This window comes from Salvelinus sp. IW2-2015, linkage group LG12 (genome assembly GCF_002910315.2).
Source record: "Salvelinus sp. IW2-2015 linkage group LG12, ASM291031v2, whole genome shotgun sequence".
NCBI lineage: Eukaryota > Metazoa > Chordata > Actinopteri > Salmoniformes > Salmonidae > Salvelinus > Salvelinus sp. IW2-2015.
The window spans coordinates 9,512,687-9,529,266 of record NC_036852.1 but is presented as its reverse complement, the minus strand read 5'-3'; the positions used below and the strand labels follow the sequence as shown (position 1 = coordinate 9,529,266).

Here is a 16,580-nt window from a genome sequence, read left to right as displayed (position 1 = left end):
GTGATTTAATATGCACTGCTCGAGGGAGCTTACTGCTATTTTAGAGCTATTGCAGAGCGCCAGTAAATCGTGTGGAGAGACGACGTGTTGGGGGATAAATTCATGGCCCGCCACGCGACGTGGTGATAATGGAGGCTGGCCTCCTTCCGAGCCGACTGAGGAGGAGGAAAAGTGGGTGAGAGAGAGGGAGCTGCCGTCAGTCTCTATGGCCCAGGCGGGAAAGGGATGTGTTAGGACAACAGGCAGTTAAATCTTTCAACACAGCAGAGAGCTTTCCTCAAGAGGAGCGGGGATGGGATGTGCACTGCATGCTCCCCCTCCTCTCCCCCCGATTGCCATGCAGGGAAGATGTAGGTTGCGTCTGAAATGGCCCCCTATTCCAGATGTTGTGCACTACTTTTGACCAGGGTCTGTGGCACCCTATTCCCTATATAGTGCACTACTTTTGATTAGAGGTCTAGGGGGGCACTAGTGCACTAGGGAATAGCTAAAGGGAATAGKGTACAAACCCCCCTGTAGTTAGATACCTATTCCAAAACATTCCGTTACTGTTACATGTGACAGGGCCTGTGTAAAAAAAATAATTTTCCCTAATAATAATAGTGCTTCTGGGGAGAAGGAGAGGGAGAAGGGAGGCTTCTGTCATCGCTCAGTGTAAGTGGACGTGACAGTCTGCAGAAAAGGTTTGTGGGCCCAGTTGGACTATKCCAAGATGCCAGGCCAGTCGACTTCAATCAGCCGGCCAAAACAAGACACACACCCGGGCTCGACTCGGCACTTCGTAGCAGGCAATCCATACATAATGTAATTTGGGTAATTTTGTGGAAGTCATAAAAATCWATTGGAAAACATCTCGCATTCAAGCTGACTGGATACGGTCAGAAACGCAGCAGAAACTCTGCTCCGGTTCCGTTGGCATGCATTGAAATGCGTGGCTTTCTTTTGCAAAATAACTATGAATTAGCAGACTTATTTTCAAATAATTTGATGACCCCCGGATTCTATGGGATGCCACCAAAGGTTTTATTAAAAAAAAACTGAGGGGAGGGGGTTCTACTAAGCTATATGTAATTGTTTTAAGAAGGTCATACCAAGGATAATTATGCTATTTTATTTGGAGGTATAGCTTAGTAGGAGGTAGTTGGACATAAATGATGGACTTTATCGAACAAAACAAACATTTATTGTGGGACTGGGATTCCTGGGAGTGCATTCCGATGAAGATCATCAAAGGTAAGTGAATATTTGTAATGCCATTTCTGACTTCTGTTGACTCCACAACATGGCAGGTATCTGTATGGCTTGTTTTGGTGCCTGAGCGCTGTACTCAGATTATTGCATGGTGTGCTTTTTCGAAATCTGACACAGCGGTTGCATTAAGGAGAAGTATATCTTTAACACAACAAAAACTATACTTCAGTACCTACTCCAATTAGATACGCCAGACTCCAGACGCCAGACTGTTCATTCAATCTCTACATGCAGAGGATGCTGACAAATCACAAGCGGGCTCTCACTCTCTGCATGACATTCACATGCTGGCCAATCACAAGTGTCCCAGCTTCTAGTGCGCAATTAGATGCTGGTGAGGAGAGAAAGGGCTTTATCAAAGATAGTACAGTATGAGGTCTACAAACTCTGTGGCTTTACCTCAGTGTGCAGTGGAAACACGAGTGCTGCTTGTGCTAACGAGAATGTCGTTTTGGTGCCAAAGGGCGCATTTTCAGTGGTATGGGAGTATTTTGGCTACAGGCAAACCGATGTCAACCACATGCAAGTGTTGTGCAAAAAGTGCCTCTTGTTGTCGCGACAAATKTATTAAATCATTTGAAGAATAACCATCCCCTACTTTACGACGATTATATGGTAAATAATGCACCCGACATCAGCAAAGTCCCTCAGCCACCTATGTTAAAACAGGCATTGATTGCTGATGGGTTTTCTAGTGTAACGCCCTACGAAAAAACATCCGGCAGACACGTATAAATCACAGAGGCCATCACCTAGCCAAATAAATGGTTCCTATTTACACAGTCTACAAAGACAGCAAAGACAAAAGAAGCTGGACAGGAGATACAAAGACTCCATCTCGCACATATATTTCCACTAAGTCGCCATCCCAACACTGTATAACAAAATTAAGGGAGAAGATGAAACATGTCGCGTTGAATGACTGGACCAGACTCCAATGTTTTGGACACAGGCTGCACCTTGCAATCGGTAGGCTATGTGTTACGTAAGGGATAATCAACGAGGCGATATATATTTTATGGAAAATAATGAACGACTTAGGTGTGTTCCACGACGCACTAGCAGAGTGGAACTAACCTTCCACAGAGTTGCATTATTTTCCAGAGAACGCACAGAGCCCCAAGTTAATTATCCCTTTTATGCCATGGCTATAATTTAACACATTTGCCAGTAGAAATGTGTTCATTTGCTGGTAGAAATGTGTTCAACATCCACTGAAGTAGCTAGGAAGTTTACTATATACGGTGCATTCGGGAAAGTATTCAAACTCCTTGACTTTTTCCACATTTTGTTAAGTTACAGCCTTATTCTAAAATGGATTAAAATTGCTTCTTTTCTCTCATCACTCTACACACACCCCATAATGACAAAGCAAAAATAGGTTTTTAAAAATGTTTGTAAATGTATTAAAAACATATTTTAAAGGCTTTTTGACTTATAATTTCAATTATACAAATGATTGAGCCTACTTATACATAATTACACAATCATAAGCTTCCTATTCCATTTGCAGCCTGTGGCTGCCTGAATAAATAAWGAACTTAGGTTATTTAAGAACTCATAATGGTAAAATAGGAAATCCTAAGGTTATTAATTAATTAATGAATAAGTGCTGGCTTATAGCACACTATATTTTTATGATCATGCTATAAATGTATGTTTGTTAACATCTAGGTGTAATAATCCTATCGATTAACATATGTAGCCTATAACAATGTTGGAAAAGATTTGTTTCATTTGGTTTTGTATTCAGTTAGCACAGTATGTATTCATTCATATGACCTCATTTCAAGAATTGATGTTCTCTACCCTGACGCTTGTTTTAACCATGTCTGATGGAATTACCAAGTTTTCAGCCAAGTGAAAATCGCAAATCATTATCTCAATTGCATTATCTGGCCCCAAAGAATCGAAATGAGATATCTTGACCAAATTGTGCAGCCCTACAAAGCGGGTTTGTTAAAAAGTGTTCATCATCGAATAACCTCCATCGACTATTACATATCTTAGACGTTTCACCAGAAACGGCTCCTTGGGTTGTATTATCCACAGGCGGTTGGTGGCACCTTAATTGGGGAGGACGGGCTCACAGTAACGGCTGGAATGGAATGGTATCGAACACAGTTTATGTGTTTGATGCCGTACYCCGCTCCAGCCATTATTATGAGCCGTCCTCCCCTCAGCAGCCTCCTGTGCTTGGAACATATGGAAAATTGGCTCCAATCCATTAATATGATTAAAATACTACATGCCAATCCCTCAGCCATAGTTAAAAGAGATGATCATAGATAAATTCAGCTTCATCTCATGTTATACCTAACCAAATCAGCCCTACTACCTCAAGACYCCGATGGAGGACTCCACCTCTACTTATGGAATCTCAATCATTTCCTATTTTAAACATTTGGGAGGAAATATACTGTATTTCCTTCCTTCGATAAAACCAWTGCCAGAAACTTGAACAGARCGCTCAAATCAATTCAATCCARCCTCAGTAGATGGAATAATATCCCAGTTGTTTTAACTGGAAGAATATCTAATTGTCAAAATGAATATATTGTCACGGCTGAATTTCTGTAGTTCAATGCTTCCCGTGGCTCCCCTTCTGGCAGGTGGGAAACATGGCTTCCGGGTGGGGATGGAGGATGCGGGCTGGTGGATGGGGATTGAGGGGGGAAATGGGTTGGGGTTATCTTTGTAGGCATTTCTGTGATTGTTTTTGTACCTGTAACCGCACCTCTGAAAAAAAGAGACAAAACGAAATAAAAAAAGTTGGTCAGAAAAACAAAGGCAGGCAGCAGGGAGAGARGGCGGCCAAGTGTTGTTACTGGAGAACATAGCACAATTAAAACTTTGTTTGAAAAGTGATTGTCAATTCTATGAACATGAATAGCAGCAAAGGGGGAACCAACTCCATATTAATGCCCATGATCTTGGAATGAGATGTTCGACGAGCAGATGTCTACATGATTTTGGTAATGTAGTGTATCGATCCAGTATCCCTGCACATTGTAAATATGACACTGGAACTGACCCTGTATATAGTATGTTAACTTCCTTTACCGTGGTCTTCTTATTTCTCTATCTTGTGTATTTTTCTTCTACCTTGTTATTTTTAGTATTACATTGTTATTGATTATTGCAAGAAAGGCATTTCACTGGAACGTGAAAGACTTTGTGGGCTGGAAATGAATCTTAAGCACATTCTTCTGATTATGAGCTGTCAYTCCACACTGGTTGCCTCCATACCTTGCATAAGGGTCATCCAAGGGAAACAGAAATAAAATTGGGGAAAAACCTGCTTAATGAACAACCCTCGCTAACTACCATAGGGTTATCGTACACACACACGGCCCCAACACACGCACGCTCTCAGGAAGCCAGCTTGTTGTCCATTCATTAGCGTTGTCAGGGAGGGTTGGAGAGGGAACGGAATGCACAAGGCTCAGTTAAGACATCACCAGGGCTTATGTGTATCGAGAGAGGGACAGAGAGAGACAGAGCGAGAGAAAAAAAGAAAGAAAGCGGGAGACAGAGAGAGACAGAGAGAGACCCCCTGACTCAGCACTTTGTATCCCTGTGAGGAGGAAATGCAAACATCCAAGCAGGCCCAGCCCAGAGCAGCACTGGCACAAAGGAACCGGCTGAACCTGTTGTTCTTAATTAGAGAGCAGCACTCACATTTTTTGGCAGGTGTCTTCTCTCTCTCTGTATCTCTATCACTACATCTTTCACTCCGTCTTTTAATCTCTCACTCTCCGTCTCTCCCTCACTCTCCGTCTTGCCCTCACTCGCCCTCACTCTCAGTCTCGCCCTCAATCTCAGTCTCGCCCTCAATCTCAGTCTCGCCCTCAATCTCAGTCTCGCCCTCACTCTCAGTCTCGCCCTCACTCTCAGTATCGCCCTCACTCTCAGTCTCGCCCTCACTCTCAGTCTCGCCCTCTCGCTCTCAGGGCGCCTTTCTCTCTCTATCTCTCGCTTAAGCACATTGCCGGGGGGGAGAAAACAACACAATCTTTTTTGACTGGTCCAGAGAGATGCTTCCTTCTTTTTTTATAAGGATAAACTTAAGAGGGGTAAAGTCCATCAAGTAAAGCCTAGAGTCTCTTGAAAAGTTCTTTGCATCCCAAAATGGCAACCTATTCTCTATATAGTGCACTACGTTTTTACCAGGGCCCATAGGACCAGCTCATAGGGTATAGGGTAGAATAGAGTGGAATTTGGGACGACTCTCTGGACTTTACTTGATGGACTTGATGCAACCGTTCCAACCGTTCCAGCTGCCTTCTCTACCCCAAGGAGGGGTAGATTCTTAATAATATATTCTTAATAATGTTCCCTCATTCTATAGCATCCCATTTCACTGGGTCCTTATTGTATCTCCTGGCCAAGGAAGGATGAATACTTCACAGCTGTTATCTGGCCATAATTCATCATAATCAGATGTTTATTTCTGTCAAAAAAAAATATTGGCAAAAAAGGAAATCAGCATCTGCTTGATAAGAAATTTAAGAAAGTACACTGAGGAAATATGCTTTTCTGCGTGGCTTGTTGAATGTTAAATTGAAAGACATTGAAATTCTAGCGTGAAATGCAATTCTATTCAGCGTAGGTTTTGATAGGCCTTGTAGTGAAATTCTATTAAAAAAAGACAATTGGCTGGAAATACAGAGAGCTTTCAATTTACCAAGACAATTTCAGTTCAACATTTAGTTGTAAGTCGCTCTGGATAAGAGCGTCTGCTAAATGACTTAAATGTAAATGTAGTTCCCCTATTCAGAACTTGTGGAACATTATTAAGAATATATATATTTTTTAAACATACCTTGAATTTACTGCAAGACTAATGATGATAATGATTATAATACATAGTTGTACAAACTCAAATGAGGACCTTTGCTACTTTTCCCCTTTAACTTTAAATCAGCTCTTCCACCACAGGAAAAACACTGAGCTGAAATGACATGAATGAAAAMARGCAGRGGAAATGCAGAAGCAGAGGAGGTTTGAAGGGGCGTGCTGTCTAGAGTAGATTAACCTGACGTAGCAGGCGTAAAAGACACGCCTGAAACTACATCCCCCTAAAAACTGGTTTTGACAAAAATAACTGTCAGGGAGGTTCTCTTCGGCACTGTTCAACCAATCCAGTAAATGTGGAGGAGGAGTTAAGATGGAGTGCCTCCTTGTTAACATCTATTTCCCCTGAAAACAGAACATCCTGTTGTTGGGGACTCGGCAGAGGATAAGCGGAGATAAACATCGCTGTAACCAACTTCAGCGATGGAGGGAGTTTCCCTCTGATGTGTTCATTAGGGCACGCAACAACAAAAAATGTACGCTTTGCAACGGAAAACAAAAATGAAGGTTTCTTACTGGACAAGTTCAGGAAGAGCAGTCCTTGTTTTAGTTTGTTTTCTTCCGTTTGGCACTTGGTAAACATGACCCAGGGCTGGCCTTCCGAACACAAACAGAGAAAACTAGATGAGGGAGGGCTAGTCCTGGGGACCCTGTCTGAAGACCTCTCAATGCTCCATTGCGCTGTACTAGGATCAGGATCAGGTCCCCTGTGTCCATAAAATCTTACTTAATATGATCTAAAAGAGAAAACTGATTCTAGATGAGCAGTCCTACTCTGAAATGCTTGATGCATACGGCCCCTGATACCTGTACCTGTGAGCTCTGACAGAAGAGACAGACAAATTAGAGTTTGGAATTTCCCCGAATTGAAGTTAAATCTCTAGAATACTGCAGCATCATCTCAGGAATTGGGTATGGAAAACATAAAACCAATGTGTGGGTGGTGTATGCACGTCAATGTGGGTGGTGTATGCACGTCAATGTGGGTGGTGTATGCACGTCAATGCATTTCCCACATCAAAGGGCTCTACTCAGATTCTACGCACCTTAGCACTCATGCACACACACTTATGCACACACACAACACACACACACACACACACACACACACACACACACACACACACACACACACACACCACACACACACACACACACACACACAACACAACACACACACACACCACACACACACACCACACACTGCTACCAGACTCTTACTGTATTATACTGCTCAATTTATACACTTTCCCCCATCCCCCCTTCCCCAATACACATGTAAATATTGGACTATAAATTGTGCTTTCCTGTATTATACTTCTTCTAAAATGTTTATTCTATTCTACTGCCATTTACTTTGTGTTCCTATTCTTATTTTATTATTTCTTATTGCTGTTACATTGTCGAGAAGGAACCTGCAAGTAAGCATTTTGTTCGACGATGTATACCATCCATATGACTAATAAAACTTACGATAGTTTTGGTATGTTCTTAGAACTTTAAACCATATGAAGTGCTCACTCCCAGACATCACATATCCGTCCCAAATGGCACCCTATTGCCTATACAGTGGACTACTTTTGACCAGAGCCTTGTCAGACATAGTGCACTATATAGGAAATAGGATCAAAAGTTGTGCATTATATAGGGAATAGGGTGCCATATGGGACGGGCTATACTTTAGTCTACTTGGAAATGGACTTGCATGTGTTTGTGTCCGCCAGCCCTGGGCAGGTGATGGAAGCCAAGAGCCAGAGAAACAGAACAGCCAGGCTGTCATGTACCAACTGGAGCGAGAGCAGGGGAAACATTTGCTCACTGAAGGGGGTGTGTTATAAACAGGCAAAGTGATTAACTGTACAGATGGATGGCCGAGGACGGATGTAGGAGAGCGTTCCAGCAGACCGGTCACACACACATACACGTGCAGCATACACAAACACACACTATTCAGGCCAGTGAAACAGGACCCTTGATGAAGTGCCTGCTCAGGCCCTTGGTGTAGTCAGTCAGTCACACATTCGGCAAACTGGGAGGGCATCGTGTGGAAAGAATTTCTTTCCCGTGTGAACACAGGGAGTGTGACTGGTTCCAAACCAATCCTCAAATCTCACTACAGACAATGAATAGCCTGTATGTACCGGCTGGCTTCATTTGCATGATAGGAAAATGATCACATTTGGCAGATATGTACACTGAGCAAAAAATATAAAAACGCAGCATGCAACAATTTCAACGATTTTACAAAGTTAAAGTTCAAATAAGGAAATCAGTCAATTGAAATAAATTCAATAGGCCCTAATCTATGGAATTCACTTGACTGGGAATACAGATATGCATCTGTTGGTCACAGATACCTTTWWWAAAAAAAGTAGGGGTGTGGATCAGAAAACCAGTCAGTATCTGGTGTGACCATTTGCCTCATGCAACGCGACACATCTCCTTCGCATAGAGTTGATCAGGCTGTTGATTGTGACATGTGGAATATTGTATCACTCCTCTTCAATGGCTGTGCAAAGTTGCTGGATATTGTCGGGAACTGGAACACGCTGTCGTACACGTCGAACCTGAGCACCCCAAACATGCTCAATGGGTGACATATGTCTGGTGAGTATGCAGGCCATGGAAGAACTGGGACATTTTCAGTATTCAGGAATTGTGTAGAGATCTTTGCGACATGGGGCCGTGCATTATCATGCCGAAACATGAGGTGATGGCGGCGGATGAATGGCGGTATCTCTGGTATCTCGTCACGGTATCTCTGTGCACTCAAATTACCATCAATAAAAAGCAATTGTGTTTGCTATCGATAGCTTATGCCTGCCCATAACATAACCCCACCTCCACCATGGAGCACTCTGTTCACAAAGTGACATCAGCAAACTCCTCGCCCACACAACGGCATATTTTGCTGTCTGCCATCTTGCCGGTACAGTTGAAACCGGGATTCATCCGTGAAGAACACACTCTCCAGTGTGCCAGTGACCACCGAAGGTGAGCATTTGCCCACTGAAGTCGGTTACGACTCCAAACTGCAGTCAGGTCAAGACCTTGGTAAGGACGACGAGCACACAGATAAGTTCCCTGAGACGGTTTCTGACCGTATGTGCAGAAATTCATCGGTTGTGCAAACCCACAGTTTCATCAGCTTGTGCAAACCCACAATTTCATCAGCTGTCCGGGCGGCTGGTCTCAGACGATCCTGCAGGTGAAGAAGCTGGATGTGGAGGTCCTGGGCTGGCGTGGTTACACGTGGTCTGTGGTTGTGAGGCCGGTGAGACGTACTGCCAACTTCTCTACCCAAATGACGGTAGAGAAAATAACATTAAATTCTCTGGCAACAGCTCTGATGTACATTCCTGCAGTCAGCATGCCAATTGCACACTTCCTCAAAACTTCAGACATCTGTGGCATTGTGTTGTTGTATATTGTCCCCAGCACAAGGTRCACCTGKGTAATGATCGTGCTGTTTAATTAGCTTCTTGATATGACACACCTGTCAGGTGGATGGATTACCTTGGCAAAGGAGAAATGCTCACTAAAAGGGATATAAACAAATGTGTGCACAAAACTTGAGAGAAATAAGCTTTTTGTGCATATGGAACATTTCTGGGATCTTTATTTCAGCTTATGAAACATGGGACCAMCACTTTACATGTTGCGTTTCTATTTTTGTTCAGGGTATCATTACCCTATACAGGGGATTACATATCCTCTGTTGAGTTAATATGCATTATGCAACATAATGTAACATTGCAAGTTGGAAGTTTACATACACTTAGGTTGGAGTCATTAAAACTTGTTTTTCAACCACTCCACAAATTTCTTGTTAACAAACTATAGTTTTGGCAAGTCGGTTAGGACATCTCATTTGTGCATGACACAAGTCATTTTTCCAACAATTGTTTACAGACAGATTATTTCACTTATAATTCACCGTGGGTCAGAAGTTTACATACACTAAGTTGACTGTGCCTTTAAACAGCTTGGAAAATTCCCGAAAATGATGTGATGGCTTTAGAAGCTTCTGATAGGCTAATTGACATCATTTGAGTCAATTGGAGGTGTACTTGTGGATGTATTTCAAGGCCTACCGTCAAACTCAGTGCCTCTTCGCTTGAAATCATGGGAAAATCAAAATAAATCAGCCAAGACCTCAGAAAAAAAATTGTTAATCCTTGGGAGCAATTTCCAAACGCCTGAAGGTACCACGTTCATCTGTACAAACAATAGTACGCAAGTATAAACACCATGGACCCACGCGGCCGTCATACCGCTTAGGAAGGAGACGTGTTCTGTCTCCTAGAGATGAACGTACTTTGGTGCGAAAAGTGCAAAACAATCCCAGAACAACAGCAAAAGACCCTGTGAAGATGCTTGAGGAAACAAGTACAAAAGTATCTATATCCACAGTAAAATTAGTCCTATATCAACATAACCTGAAAGTCCGCTCAGCAAGGAAGAAGCCACTGCTCCAAAACCTACATAAAAAAGCCAGACTATGGTTTGCAACTGCACATGGGGACAAAGATAGTACTTTTTGGAGAAATGTCCTCTGGTCTGATGAAACAAAAATATAACTGTTTGGCCATAATAACCATCGTTATGTTTGGAGGAAAAAAGGGGAGGCTTGCAAGCCGAAGAACACCATCCCAGTCGTGAAGCACGGGGATGGTTTCATCATGTTGTGAGGATGCTTTGGTGCAGGAGGGACTGGTGCACTTCACGAAAGAGATGGCTCATGAGGAAGGAAAATGTATGTGGATATATTGAAGCCAAATCTCAAGACATCAGCCAGGAAGTGAAAGCTTGGTCGCAAATGGGTCTTCCAAATGGACAATGACCCCAAGCATACTTCCAAAGTTGTGGCAAAATGGCTTAAGGACAACAAAGTCAAGGTATTGGAGTGGCCATCACAAAGCCCTGACCTCAATCCCATAGAGGGATTGAGGCCTACAAACCTGACTCAGTTACCCAACTTATTGTGGGAAGCTTGTGGAAGGCTACCCAAAACATTTGACCCAAGTTAAACAATTTAAAGACAATGCTACCAAATACTAATTGAGTGTATGTAAACTTCTGACCCACTGGGAATGTGATGAAAGAAATAAAAGCTGAAATAAATCATTCTCTCTACTATTATTCTGACATTTCACATTTGTAAAATAAAGTGGTGATCCTCACTGACCTAAGATAGGGTATTTTTAATAGGATTAAATGTCAGGAATTGTGAAAAACTGAGTTGAAATGTATTTGGCTAAGGTGCATGTAAACTTCCGACTTCAACTGTATCTGAGACAGAGACTAAAGGACTTTCCTTTTGTTTTACTGCATACAACAACAACGCCAGGGGATGAAGGACACGCTATATAGTATGCTACAGTAACTGTTCTGGGACTAGAGTCTGTACCTAGCCGGAAGCAGAGAAACAATTCTAGATGTGAACATGTTGTTATGGTTTTGGATTTGAGAACAGTAGAGAGAAGAACGACATTGGAAATGTTCCCTCTATGGCTTCAGTTCTAGCCTGGTTCCTAAAAGATATGTTGGTGCTGTCTTGCCAACGGCCATACGAGACAAGACAGCACAAACAGATCTGGGCGATCAGAGCCCTTTCCCYCTCCTGTCTCATTGGCCAGAGCCCTTTCCCTCTCCTGTCTCATTGGCCAGAGCCCTTTCTCCTGTCACTTTCCCTCGTCTACACCCTTTATCCAGTGATTTATGCTAGACTACTTAATGGTAATGAATGGAACCCAAGGCTAGGATTGATTTCCCTGTGGCGCCTTCTTTGTCTTAAATGATCTCTGTTACGTTTTAGTCTTAGGATGGAAGGAAATCCAACACTCAGAGTTAACATATTGAAACTTTATGTTTTGTTTATTCAAGCCCCATTGTTGTTGTTACACAACTGCAAGTGTGAGATTCAGTGACTTCCCTTAAGCCTGGAAACAGAGCTGTAATGACAGGATATAAAACAACACGCTGAGGATAAGGTGAATGTTTCTCCACAGGCAAGGGCAGGGGACACAAATCCAACATGCCAGATGCACCGAAACAAATCTGGGTTTCATTTYGACCCATGGTGTAACCCATGTAAGTTTGATTAGTTACAGATATMATCTAAACAGCTAGTAAACTGGATGACATGAAAAGACCTGCGTCGTATGAGAATGGCATACTCTATCCGCAACACAAAGGGTCTATTGAGCCTGGTCTGCTATTCCAGCCTGACGTGGGCCAAACCACTGAAACTGAGACCGGAGAGGGTTATTCATCCATTCTGGGTAAGATTTTGCTTTCCATCAGCCATGGGGAAAAGGTTAAAACACCCTGGGGTGGTGGACTCTCCCTCCCCACCCCTGGGTTGTGTTCATTAGGGCACGTAAAAGAAAACTTTTCAACGTGTTTTGCAAAGGAAAACAAAAATGAGTGTGTCTTTATTGGGCTCCCGAGTGGCGCAGYGGTCTAACGCACTGCATCTCAGTGCTTGAGACGTCCCTACAGACACCCTGGTTCGAATCCGGGTTGTATCACAACTGGTCGTGATTGGGARTCCCATAGGGCGGCGCACAATTGGCCCAGCTTCGTCCGGATTTGGCCGGGGTAGGCCGTCACTGTAAATAAGAATTTGTTCTTAACGGACTTGCCTAGTTAAATAAAGGTTAAATGTAAAACTATTTATTTTTTATTGGATGAGTACAGGTTGCCCCTCTCTGTTTTAGACCATTTTCTTCCATTTGGTGCCTTATGAACATGACCCTCTCATTAGGTGGGAGTAGGGTGAAGTTGTCCCTAGATGCTGATCTTGGGTCAGTTTTTGCATTTTCCCCACTCATGGTTAAGGTTAAGATTGGGGAGGAGAAGCTGATCCTAGATCTGCACCCCAGAGCCATTAGGTGGTACTTACGGAACATGGTGTTGAACTGCTGGGGGTTGAGGTTCCACTTGCCCCAGGGGGTCTTGTGGCCCTTGGACTGAGCATAGTGGGCGTGGTTGAACTCGGGCTCTGTGCCGAAGGAATCCAAAACCCGCAGCATACACCTGTAACACACACCAAACATGACAAAGTTATCATACACCTGTCMCCCACCACATTATAGTGTTAGCATACATCTGTAATACACACTGCATTACAGCCTTAATACACACTTCCAGCTGTATGCCTCAACCACTAATAAATGGTTAATWAATTACATGATGCATATCTTTTCCACACCTTCAGCATGGTCACAGATAGTGAACAAAGCACAGAGAGAGCTTCCTACTGATCAAACTTGAACAGTAAAGGTTACACTTCATGACTAATTAGAGGACCAGAGAAAGGATGTCATGTGCAATGGAATGACACATTCATGACCTTTTCTCTCTCGCTTTCTCTCAGTCGCTCCCCCTCTCTAATCAAGCCTTTAGCTTTCTCTCTCTCTCGCTCTCGCCATCTTTCTCTCTCCAGCTATCTCTCTTTCAGTCACCTTCTCTCAGTTCCTATCTTTCAGTTTCCCTGGCAGATGCTTTTTCAGATTTTATTTATTTTTTACATTTTATTTAACTAGGCAAGTCAGTTAAGAACAAATTCTTATTTACAATGACGGTCTAGGAACAGTGGGTTAACTGCCTTGTTCAGGGGCAGAACGACAGATGTTTTACCTTGTCAGCTTGGGGATTCGATCTACTGTAGCAACCTTTCGGTTACTGGCCCAACGCTCTAACCACTAGGCTASCTGCCGCCCCCATACTAAGTCCCCCACCCCAATTTTTTTTTGAAATCCTAAAAATAAACACCTGGCTATGCTTCACCACTATTCCTTTCCATCTTTAATCCTTCTGGACAGAGCCCAACATACTCATCTGATTGACCCCTGGTGGGGTGGAGGTGTAATAATGAGCATTAATCAAATTGATGAGGAGCCAGGAGTACCAGAGGGGCCGGCTAMGCTCAGTCTGGCAGCCCAGGCAAGGCCACTCCTGACCAGGCAGATGTTTCGCAGATGGTGGGTGGGTGTGTGTGCATGTGTGAGAAAGAGAGAGAAAGAGAGAGACAGTGCGAGTGTGTGTGTGCGTGTGTGAGAGACAGTGTGGGTCTTCTCAAGATGCTCAGGAAATAAGGGAAATGGATTCACAAATGAGGAAACTTAAGACCAGTGGGACTAAAGCCACAGCATGCAAATCTCTTCTTTTTGAGACACGTGTGTATTGTCAGACACAGTACAACATTCTTAGGAGATTATGAGAGAGAAAGAGAGAGAGATGCAGGTGAAATAGTCTTTCAAATGAGATTGTTGTAGACTGGAGACAAAGGTTGTAATTCAAACATTGTTCAGATCAGTGGCCAGGAGTACAAATCTGTCACCTTTAAGAAATCAGTCACGTGTTAATAATGATTTCCATGTAGTATTGASAATTAGACAAACTGAAATTATAGCGTGTTATAGCCAKCAAATAATGATTACAGTTGATAGGATGACTGAAGCAAGCATTGGTTTTCTGTAGTGAGAGTGTTTGAGAGAGATAGACCAATACATAGATCGATACAGAAAGATGGAGAGGACAGACCGAGTGAATGTGTGTATGTGCCTGCATGCATCTGTGGTTTTCCGTGTGTGCCTGCTTGTGTGTGTGCCTGCTTGTTGTGTGTGTGCTGTTGTGGTGTGTGTGTGCCTGCCTGCATCTGTGTGTTTCGTGTGTGCCTGCTTGTGTGTGTGCCTGCTTGTGTGTGTGTGTTGTGTGTGGTGTGGTGTGTGTGCCTGCTGCATCTGTGTGTTTCCGTGTGTGCTGCTTGTGTGTGGCCTGCTTGTGTGTGTGTGTGCCTGTGCTGTGTGTGTGTGTGTGTGTGTGTGCCTGCCTGCATCTGGTGTGTTCCTGTGTGTGCCTGCTTGTGTGTGTGTGTTGTGCCTGTGTGTGTGTTTGTGCCTGCATGCATCTGTGTGTTTCCGTGTGTGCCTGCTTGTGTGTGGTGCCTGCTTGCCTTGCCTGCTTGTGTGTGTGTGTGTGCCTGCCTGCGCGTGCCTGCCTGCTTGTGTGTGCACGAGAGGGAAGAAGAGTGACAGGACAGGAGAGGCGGCTGCCCTCATTAAATTCTAAAACCACTAATACTGCTGAGCCGATCACTGGAATTCTCCCTACAGTCCTTTCACTGCCCTGAACAACTCCACTCACTTTCACTTTGGCCTTAGAACACAATCCTCGCTCTCAAATTCTCTTCCCTCTTGAGACTCAGACTGCTCCCTAATGGCACCCTATTCCCTATATAGTGCAGTGACTTTTGACAAGAGTACAATAGGGCTTTGGTCAAAACTAGTGCACTACAGTGAGCTCCAAAAGTATTGGGACAGTGATACATGTGTTGTTGTTTTGGCTCCTGTACTCCAGCACTTTGGATTTGACTATGAGGTTTTATTGTAAATAAGAATATAATACATGTTTTAACACTTCTACATTCATGTGGATGCTATCATGATTATTTGGTGCCCAATAGAAAWGAATGGTAAATATTGTATTGTGGAGTCACTTTTATTGTAAATAAGAATAGAATATGTTTCTGAACACTTCTACATTAATGTGGATGCTACCATGATTATGGATAGTCCTGAATGAATCTTGAATAATGATGAGTGAAAAAGTTAGATGCAAAAATATCATACCCCCCCAAAATACTATCCTCCTCTGTTATTGTAATGGTGAGGGTTAGCATGTCTTGGGGGTATGATATAAAATACTATCCTCCTCTGTTATTGTAATGGTGAGGGTTAGCATGTCTTGGGGGTATGATATAAAATACTAACCTCCCCTGTTATTGTAATGGTGAGAGGTTAGCATGTCTTGGGGGTATGATATAGAATACTAACCTCTCCTGTTATTGTAATGGTGAGAGGTTAGCATGTCTTGGGGGTATGATATAAAATACTATCCTCCTCTGTTATTGTAATGGTGAGAGGTTAGCATGTATACCCCAAGACATGCTAACCTCTCAACCATTACAATAACAGGGAGATTAGCTTTTATATACCCCCAAGACTGCTAACTCTCACCATTACAATAACAGGAGGGGGTTAGTATTTATATTCATACCCCAGCATGCTAACCTACCATTCAATAACAGGGGAGGATAGTATTTATATTCATACCCCCAAGACATGCTAACCTCTCACCATTACAATAACAGAGGAGGATAGTATTTTATATCATACCCCCAAGACATGCTAACCTCTCACCATTACAATAACAGGGGAGGTTAGTATTTTATATCATACCCCCAAGACATGCTAACCTCTCACCATTACAATAACAGGGGAGGATAGTATTTTATATCATACCCCCAAGACATGCTAACCTCTCACCATTACATAACAGGGGAGGTTAGTTTATATCATACCCCCAAGACATGCTAACCTCTCACAATTACAATAACAGGGGAGGATAGTATTTTATATCATACCCCAAGACATGCTAACCTCTCACCATTACAATAACAGAGG

General features: G+C 43.0%; 1 protein-coding gene across 1 annotated transcript in view; it reads right to left on the bottom strand.

The window, feature by feature from the left end:
• The window catches only part of LOC111971109 (alpha-1,6-mannosylglycoprotein 6-beta-N-acetylglucosaminyltransferase A), a 129,902-nt gene that overhangs the window by 30,921 nt on the left and 82,401 nt on the right, over window positions 1-16,580 (bottom strand). Inside the window, exon 10 of the mRNA XM_070445979.1 lies at window positions 13,016-13,149. Coding sequence (XP_070302080.1) covers window positions 13,016-13,149 — 134 coding nt within the window. The remainder of the gene's footprint in view (window positions 1-13,015; window positions 13,150-16,580) is intronic.